This window comes from Erythrolamprus reginae, chromosome 11 (genome assembly GCF_031021105.1).
Source record: "Erythrolamprus reginae isolate rEryReg1 chromosome 11, rEryReg1.hap1, whole genome shotgun sequence".
In the NCBI taxonomy this organism is placed as follows: Eukaryota; Metazoa; Chordata; class Lepidosauria; order Squamata; family Dipsadidae; genus Erythrolamprus; species Erythrolamprus reginae.
In genome coordinates this window covers 6636328-6646490 of record NC_091960.1, presented here as the reverse complement: position 1 = coordinate 6646490, position 10163 = coordinate 6636328, and the positions used below count along the sequence as shown (strand labels likewise).

The 10163-nt window shown below is 40.2% G+C and overlaps 1 protein-coding gene across 1 annotated transcript; it reads left to right on the top strand.

Moving 5' to 3' along the window:
* The first annotated feature begins 4761 nt into the window (after window positions 1-4761).
* On the top strand, window positions 4762-9756 carry LOC139174545 (phospholipase A2 inhibitor NAI-like). Its single transcript, XM_070764991.1, has 5 exons — window positions 4762-4876; window positions 5258-5377; window positions 7932-8084; window positions 8300-8446; window positions 9413-9756. Exons 1-5 carry the CDS (start codon window positions 4822-4824, stop codon window positions 9571-9573), a joined length of 636 nt encoding a protein of 211 aa, XP_070621092.1. The 5' UTR covers window positions 4762-4821; the 3' UTR covers window positions 9574-9756.
* Window positions 9757-10163: the final 407 nt, after the last annotated feature.

The following is a 10163-nucleotide window of genomic DNA, read 5'->3' as shown; positions in this document are numbered from 1 at the left end:
TGTGCATTCAGTATATATATTTTTTTCTATAGAATTTATACAAACAAAAGTGTTCTGATAAAATTGCTCTTTCTGACACCTACCGTCCGTGTGGAAATATAGGTTTTGGAGTAGGACAGGGGTAGGCAAAGTTGGCTCTTCTATGACATGTGGACTTCAACTCCCAGAATCCCTGAGATAGCATGATTGGCTCAGGAATTCTGGGAGTTGAAGTCCACAAGGCATAGAAGAGCCAATTTTGCCTACCCCTGGAGTAGGAGATCTTCCTTTATCGCTAATGAGTCAGAAAGCAAGACAGATTGCCATTGTTAGTTGCCAGGCTTCCAGTGGGTTGGCTGCAGGGGTGGGCTACTACCTGGACAGGGGTGGGAGGGAACACAGTGGAGCAGCGAAAATGGAGCTCCATCCCAGAGCATTCATTCATTCATTCATTCATTCATTCATTCATTCATTCATTCATTCATTCATTCATTCATTTAGTTAGTCCAATACACAATGAGGGTTTTAGTGGGTATATATCTATATACACATAGTAAAATACATGATGAAGGTTATAGAGGAGATACTCATAGTAAAATATATCTATGAAAGAATAGAAAAGAAGGTATAGTAATAGAACATATCAATGAAAGAATAGAAGAAGAGATATAGGAATAGAAGAAAGGTATAGGAGATATAGGAGAGCAATAGGACAGGGGACGGAAGGCACTCTAGTGCACTTGTACTCGCCCCAATTTACACTGAGAGATGTTGAAAGAAAATGCAGGGCGTCCTGCAAAAGTCACGCCCACGGTGTGGTAGTATAAAGTTTGGTAGCCCTTCATTGGCTGGACGCCTCCCCTGCACTCCCGCCCAGTAGCAGCAGCAGGGCTGGTACCTGAGTGTATGTCGGAGACACCCAGAGCCTTTTCCCCAACTCACTAATTCTCCCCGACCCCACCAATTTCCCCCTTTCCAAGCGGGTGGTGGGAGCATTATAAAAGAAAACCTCTCACAAGTTCAATCAAGCTTGATTGAACTTGCGAGACTTTTCTTTTAGAACGGGCTGCCCTGGACACAACGCCGAGGAACGCAACTGGTGAAGGGCTGCAAAAATTTTTACTACCATACTGTGGGCGTGGCTTATGTTGTGGATATGGCTTGCTGGCCATGTGACCAGATGGGAGTGGCTTGATTCTCATGTGACCTGGGGCTGGCTTAAAGGTCATGTGACTGGCTTAAAGGTGGCCGTCTTGATGTCACTCACGTCAAGGGTTTGGGTTAGGGTGCCTGGCCTCTCCTTGCCTCAAAGAGATACAATTTCCTCATCTATTTACTATTAATGAACATCCAAAATATATTCTTTAATTTTATGGATATATGCCCTATGTGTACATACATCTTACACACAGGCACACAAAAATATACATTATCTACTATATAAACTGTATGTGTAAGTACACACACACACACACACACACACACAAGGAGAGGAGGGGAGGGGAGAGGAGAGAATAAATTAAATTAAAAACTAAATTAAATTAAATTATATCAAATCAAATTATTAAATCAAAAAATTAAATCAAATTTTATTTACACATAACGAACTCACTTGCCCTATGGTTGTTTGGTATGTGTTCTTGGGCTTTGCTAGCTCTCTTCTCCTTTCTGGGTCCTGCACCTTCTTGGGACTGTCTGGTAGGCAGGCTGGTTGGTGCGGTAAGCGTCTGGCTGACTCGTGCAACAGACTCTCACCAAATGCCCCTTCCTGTCATATCTCTGGAAAATGCCATCTTTGAATTGGCAGGTGAATCTTGGATTCTTACCAAATCATCCAGAGAAACACAGGCTGTGTCCCTTCTGTTGCCTGGCCAATACCTTCCAGGTGTGACACTATACACTAATATTTATTTATTTATTTATTCATTCATTCATTCATTCATTCATTCATTCATTCATTTATTTATTTATTTATTTGAATGCCGCCCCTCTCCAAAGACTTCATTCATTCATTCATTTGTCCACCCGTCTGTCCATTCATTCGTTCGTTTGTTCATTCATTCATTCATTCTTTCATTCATTTATTCATTCATTTATTAGATTTGTATGCCGCCCCTCTCCAAAGACTTTATTAATTCATTCATTCGTCCGGCCGTCTGTCCATTTGTTTGTTTGTTTGTTCGTTCATTCATTCACTCACTCGCTCGTTCGTTCGTTCATTCATTCGTTCGTTTGTTCATTTATTCATTCATTCATTCATTCATTCATTTATTTATTTATTTATTTATTTGAATGCCGCCCCTCTCCAAAGACTTTATTCATTCATTCATTTGTCCGCCCGTCTGTCCATTCATTCGTTCGTTTGTTTATTAATTCATTCATTCTTTCTTTCTTTCATTCATTCATTCAGTCATTCATTTATTAGATTTGTATGCCGCCCCTCTCCAAAGACTTTATTAATTCATTCATTCGTCCGCCCATCTGTCCATTTGTTCATTTGTTCGTTCGTTCATTCATTCACTCACTCATTCATTCACTCACTCACTCACTCACTCATTTATTTATTTATTTATTTATTTATTTATTTATTTATTTATTAATTACATTTGTATGCCGCCCCTCTCCGAAGACTTTATTCATTCATTCATTCATTCATTCATTTGTCCGCCCATCCATTCATTCGCTCGTTCATTCATTCATTCATTCATTCATTCATTCTTTCATTTATTCATTCATTCATCCATCCATCCATCCGTTCATTTATTTATTTGTTTATTTAATTTGACTTCTATGCTGCCCAATCCCAAAAGACTCAGAGCGCCTTTTTAAAAAATATTATTTATTTAATTTTGTCCAATACACAATAATACACAATGAAGGTAGTAGAGGACACCTTCCAGGGGGAAAAAAAATTAGAGAAGGAATAGAAGAGAGAGTATAGGATAAGATAAATCAAAGAGAGAATAGAAGAAAGATAAAGGGATAGAAGAGAAGATATATGGGTTATAGGAGAGACAATAGGTCAGGGGTCGGAAGGCACTCTAGTGTACTTATGCACACCCCTTACCGGCCTCTTAGGAATCTGGAGAGGTCAACCGTGGATAGTCTAAGGGTAAAATGTTGGGGGTTAGGAGATGATACTACGGAGTCCGGTAATGAGTTCCACGCTTCAACAGCTCTATTACTAAAGTCGTATTTTTTACAGTCATGTTTGGAGTTGTTAATATTGAGCTTGAATCTGTTATGTGCTTACAACAGTATAAAAAAACAGTATTAAAAAAAAGGCAGCTTGCAACATTATAAAATGATAAAAGTACAAATAGCAATAAAAAGAAGTCAAGAAAGACAGTAAAATTCTAAAACTCTGATAAAAACTCATGATGGTTATATTATGTACAACAGTAGGACTAGAAAAAAAAGTCCAAAACAATGCAAATAAATGAATGTAAGAATTAAGGTGAAACATAAACAAGAAGGGACAAAAGATATAGTTAGCCTTCTCTGGATCCCGTCGACTCAGCAATGCTGTCTGGCAGGACCAAGGGGAAGAGCCTTCTCTGTGGCAGCCCCGGCCCTCTGGAATCAACTCCCCCTGGAGATTAGAACTGCCCCACCCTCCTTGCCTTTTGCAAGCTCCTAAAAACCCACCTATGTCGCCAGGCTTGGGGAAATTGATATGCCCCTTAGCTAATAGGATTTATGCATGGTTTGTTTGGGTTGTGTGATTATTTTTTTATGATAAGGGTTTTAATATGTTTTTAATATTGGATTTGTACATTGTGTATTGTGTTGTGAGCCGCCCCGAGTCTTCGGAGAGGGGCAGTATACAAATCTATAAATTATTATTATTATTATTATTATTATTATTATTATTATTATTATTATTATTATTATTATGTCCGTACAACACAGCAAACGAGATCACTATGCTGGATTTCATATTTCATCACCAGTCAGGCGCTTCCCAAGCACCTAGGCCTGCATGATGTAGCGGTGAATTATGTTTGCCGATCCCAGTAAAGCGGCCTTTTGCAATTGACAGATGGAGATTTTGTCAATTCCGATGGTTTTCAAATGTCCACTGAGATCCTTGGGTACTGCGCCCAGCGTGCAAAGTACCACTGGGATCACTTTCACTGGCTTATGCCAGAGTCGTTGCAGCTCGATTTTTAGATCTTCGTATTTCACTAATTTCTCTAGCTGCTTCTCCTCAATTCTGCTGCCTACTGGGATTGCGATGTCGATGATCCATACTTTCTTTTTCTCCACAATCACAATGTCTGGTGTGTTATGCTTCAGAATTCAGTCAGTCTGAAGTTGGAAGTCCCACAGTAGTTTTGCTTGCTCATTTTCGACGACTTTTTCGGGCTTATGATCCCACCAGTTCTTGCCACTGGTAAATGGTAGTTCCGGCACAAGTTCCAGTGGATTATTATTATTATTATTATTATTATTATTATTATTATTATTATTATTATTATTATTATTATATAAATAATATATAGAGAATTATAGTAAGATATAAAATCAGCTTTAGAAGCTAGGCTAAGCCCCTAGGAAAAAAACCCAGAGTAAGATGTGGAAATATAGTACACAAAAAAAAAATCACATCCCCATTTGACCGCAGAGCAAAATTTACTTTGAGTGGATTTTGTAAGAAAACCGCTATCTTTCCTAATGGAATTTGGCTTCTGTCCTGCCTGAGTTTGCTATCTCTGCCAGCCAATCATTTGGGATCTTATGTTCCACCTCCTCCACCTAATTCTTCAAAAACATTTCCCCCGTTGCAAAGCTGACCAACAGGTAGCTTCAGGAAAGACAGCGGAGTTGACTTCTACCAACATGAGGGCTGCTGGGATTCTTGTCCTTTGTGTCTTCTCCTCCATCTTGTCAACAGGTAAGGAATTTAATTCCCTTAAAACGGAGATGTAGAAACTTCAGGAGACTTCAGGAAAGGGATGGCAGGTTGAGGGACCCTTTGGTAAATTGTTCTACTACAGGTCATTGTCAACATAGGTCCATTTGTTCAGTGGCCATGTGAAGTTACAACAGCACTGAAAAAATGACCTACAAATGTTCCTTTTTTTCCCTTTTTAAAAAAATTATTTTTATTAATTTTTAACATCCTTCCTTCCACAGATCCTCTGCAGAAAATAACGACAGGGGAGACATGCTTAGTAGACCAGATTATATCAGGAGTCTCGGTCGTAAATGCTAGGATTGCAAAGTATACAAAGTTGATGCTGACTATTGTCGTGACTATGTTTTCTATTTGTAGTGACATCTCTAAAGTGTCTGTCATGTGTTGCCGTTGGAACTGAATGTGGAGAAGAGAAGGAAGTGGAATGCAAGGAAAACGAAGAATTTTGTTCTATTGCAGCTGTTAATACTACGATAAGTAAGTGAAAATTGAGTTTATTCTCAAGCATGTCCATCATTTGATTTCTGAATCATCAAGGAACAACCTGGAAATGTTTCTCATTTTTAAAAATAAGATGTACTCTATATATTTATTAGAACATAGACCATCAGTGTTAGAAGGAACCTTGAAGGTCTTCTAGTCCAACTCAAGTAGAAGACACTATACCATTTCAGACAAATGGCTGTTTGGTATCTTCTTAAAAATCTTCCATATGTCACTCATTTCACTGCCAATCAACAGTAAAATGCTAACATTTAGCATCTAGGTTGTCCTAAAACATGATTGAGTTGGGGACTTTTCTTCAATGATTTATCTTGGAGGTTCATCGAAGGACACTTAGTTCATTGTCAATCAACATTAATATGCTAACATTTAGCCTGTAGGTTGTCCTAAAACATGATTGAGTTGGGGACTTTTCTTCAATGACTTCTCTTGGAGGTTCATTGAAGGACACTTAGTTCATTGTCAATCAACAGTAATATGCTAACATTTAACCTGTAGGTTGTCCTAAAACATGATTGAGTTGGGGACTTTTTTTCAATTACTTCTCTTGGAGGTTCATCAAGGGACAGTAAGAGAAGTCCAATGTTATTTGACAGATGTAATTTTTAAAACTTACCTGCATTGACCTCTACACTGGGACAAGAGTGGACAAGTGATGAAACACCTGATGTAGCAATCTACACTTTGCCCTTTTGAATGTGTATCACAAATTAAACAGAAAGAACTTTCATTACTTTGTCAGAATGCAAAATTCATTGTTTTGAAAAACTCCAGGCTCTGCACTTTCCTGTGCTTAAATGTTTCTTGAGAATAAATAAATCTTCAAAGATGTCAACTTCTACAGGAAAGCCAGTGAGATTTAGTAGTTCGCATTAAGATTAGGAGCCAGAAGATCAAAATTATTTATTTATTTATTTATCAGATTTGTATGTCGCCCCTCTCCGTAGACTCGGGGCGGCTAAGAACAATAATAAGACAATATAAACAAATCTAATATTTAAGTTAATTTAAAAACCCTAATTTAAGAAACCAATTATACGTACAGACACACCATGCATAAATATTATAAGCCTAGGGGGAAGGGAAAGTCTCAATTTATTTATTTATTTTTTTTCTTCAATTTTTATGCCGCCCTTCTCTTTAGACTCAGGGCGGCTTACAAGATGTTAGCAATAGCACTTCTTAATAGAGCCAGCATATTGCCCCCACTATCCGGGTCCTCATTTTACCCACCTCGGAAGGATGGAAGGCTGAGTCAACCTTGAGCCGGTGATGAGATTTGAACCGCTGACCTTAAAATCTACAGTCAGCTTCAGTGGCCTGCACTACAGCACTCTACCTGCTGTGCCACCTGGGCTCTCTCAAAATCTAAATCAATTAAAACTAATGAAAACACACTTCAGAAAAAAAATTGATTATTAAGATATAGTAGCATTGGCCATCTTCAAATTAGAGTATCTTCAAAAAACTGCTGGTTATAAGCAAATGCTTGTAGTTTTGTTTTAACCAATTCCCCCATGCCTGACGACAGAGGTGGGTTTTCAGGAGCTTACGAAAGGCAAGGAGGGTGGGGGCAACTCTGATATCTGGGGGGAGTTGGTTCCAAAGGGTTGGGGCCGCCACAGAGAAGGCTCTTCCCCTGGGTCCCGCCAAACGACATTGTTTAGTTGACGGGACCTGGAGAAGGCCAACTCTGTGAGACCTAACTGGTCGCTGGGATTCGTGCGGCAGAAGGCGGTCCCGGAGATATTCTTTGCAGCTCCAAGAACTAGTATAGTGAGAAATATGTTGGGTTAGAAAAAGCAAGACTCAGCCACAGAAGTTCACTGGAGAGTTTGGGTCAGTCAGACTTTCACAGCTGTTTTTCAGGGAAAAAGTAACAAGTGGAAGTGCTATGAGCTCCTAAACAAAAAACGTATATATTTCACAAAGTGAAATAAACACATGTATTTGGCTATTATTTTTCAATAAAATACAACTGCCAAATTTCATTTCATTTATTCATTTCTCCAATACACAAATACATAGGAAGAAAAATAGACATGTAGTAATATACATAAGGGTAAAGTGAACTTAGAGGAGAGGATATATGAAAGAAAGAAAATATATATATATATGATAAGTGAGAGAAAGGAAAGACAATTGGACAGGGGACGAAAGGCACACCGGTGCACTTATGTACGCCCCTTACTGGCCTCTTAGGAACCTGGAGAGGTCGATCGTGGAGAGTCTAAGGGAGAAGTGTTGGGGGTCAGGGGTTGACACAATTGAGTCCAGTAATGAGTTCCACACTTCGACAACTCGATTGTTGAAATCATATTTTTTACAGTCAAGTTTGGAGCGGTTAATATTAAGTTTGAATCTGTTGCGTGCTCTTGTGTTGTTGCGGTTGAAGCTGAAGTAGTCATTGACTGGTAGGACGTTGCAGCATATGATCTTGTGGGCAATACTCAAATGAACATGTCTGATATGCATGTTTTTGTTTACTGCTGAGTTTCATATTCTTTTTAAAAATTCTCTTCTGCAGCCAATGTTTCGGTGAGTTTAATTATCAAGGAATGTTCAAAACCTGATGACTGTTTTGATGGCCTCTTCAGCACCACAACAATAGAGGGTAGATTTGAATTAGCTAGAGTTACCTGTTGCAAGACTGATGCTTGCAATGTAGGATCACTTCTGTGTAAGTATCTATGCTTTAATACAACCTTTTCTAGCATTTTTTTAAAAAAAATACTCTTGCTTGTTGGGAAGATTCTTTGGTTCCTTGATTCCTTCCAGGCTGGAATTGAACTCAAGTATTTGAAAAGAATGTCAACATGGAGGAGGCTTTGATAGTCATTAAAAGGTTTGTGGTTATCATGAAACTTTGGTGACTGGAATATTTCCCTCCTACAGTGGAAGCTCATGAAACACTGAAACCAAATGGGTTAAAGTGCCCAGGCTGCTTTGCACTAGATGAGGATCACTGTGAAGCTAATCAACCTGTAAACTGCGTTGGTGAAGAAGATCAATGTCTTACCATGACTACTACCACACAGGCTTGTAAGTAGACTTTTCCTTCCTTCCTTCCCTCCTTCCCTCCCTCTTTCCTTCCTTCCCTCCTTCCTTCCTTTCTTCCCTCCTTCCCTCTTTCCCTCCTTCTTTCCCTCCTTCCCTCCTTACTTCCTTGCCTCCCTCCCTCCTTCCTTCCTTTCTTCCATCCTTCCCTCCTTCCTTGCCTCCTTCCCTTCCTCTTTCCTTTCTTCCCTCCTTCCTTCCTTCTTTCCTCCTTCCCTCTTTCCTTCCTTCCTTCCCTCCCTCCATCCTTTCTTCCCTCCTTCCTTCCTTCCCTCCTTCCTTGCCTCCTTCCCTCCCTCTTTCCTTTCTTCCTTCCCTCCCTCCCTCCTTCCTTCCTTCTTTCCTCCCTCCCTCTTTCCTTCCTTCCTTCCCTCCTTCCTTCCTTCCTTCCCTCCTTCCCTCCCTCTTTCCTTCCTTCCCTCCCTCCCTCCTTCCTTCCTTCCCTCCTTCCTTCCCTCCCTCTTTCCTTCCTTCCCTCCCTCCCTCCTTCCTTCCTTCCCTCCTTCCTTTCTTCCCTCCTTCCCTCTTTCCCTCCTTCCTTCCCTCCTTCCCTCCTTCCTTCCTTGCCTCCCTTCTTCCCTCCTTCCTTCTTTCCTTCGTTCCTTTCTTCCTTCCCTCTTTCCTTCCTTGCCTCCCTCCCTCCTTCCTTCCTTGCCTCATCCTTCCTTCCTTCCTTCCTTCCTCCATTCCTTCCTTCCTTCATTCCTTCCCTCCCTCCCTTGTTTTAAAAACATTAAGCAAGATTTTTTATTTGGAGAAACTTTATCAAACAGTTTATATACGATAACCAGATTTCTATCAGTTTTTTCCAAAGCTCTTTATGGTTCCATAAAGGCCACAAAAACATCGAGGCCAAACAGTACAAATAACAAAGAAACAACCTGCATTGCTTTATGCTGTCTATGCTACGGAATCTCATATGCACCTTTTCTGCCTTTCTCTTATCCCCAGTTGGAAATTTCACTGAGAAGTCCACATACCAAGGATGTACAATAAAGAAGTCATGTTCCTACCCGCTAGGATACAGTGAGGTAGCCAATGGGCTAATTAGCTTCAATGTCACCACCGTGGAATGCAAGGATGCCTCTCCTCCGGAACCTGAGCATCAGTGATCGCTGGCAAGAGCCAAATCCTGTTTGCAATGATTGGAAAATTTGCAAACAATGGGAAAACTGGAAATTGGGGGGAGAAATGATGAAACACCATGTTTTGAGCCCACAGATTAATAACATTTGTGTTTCCAGTCTTCCAAGTCCACAGAATCATCCTAAAAATAAATTGCTGTGAAAAAGGAATGTGCATTCAGTATATATTTTTTTTCTATAGAATTTATATAAACAAAAGTGTTCTGATAAAATTGCTCTTTCTGACACCTACCGTCCGTGTGGAAATATAGGTTTTGGAGTAGGACAGGGGTAGGCAAAGTTGGCTCTTCTATGACATGTGGACTTCAACTCCCAGAATCCCTGAGCTAGCATGATTGGCTCAGGAATCCTGGGAGTTGAAGTCCACAAGGCATAGAAGAGCCAATTTTGCCTACCCCTGGAGTAGGAGATCTTCCTTTATCGCTAATGAGTGAGAAAGCAAGACAGATTGCCATTGTTAGTTGCCAGGCTTCCAGTGGGTTGCCTGCAGCGGTGAGCTACTACCTGGACAGGGGTGGGAGGGAACACAGTGGAGCAGCGAAAATGGAGCTCCACCC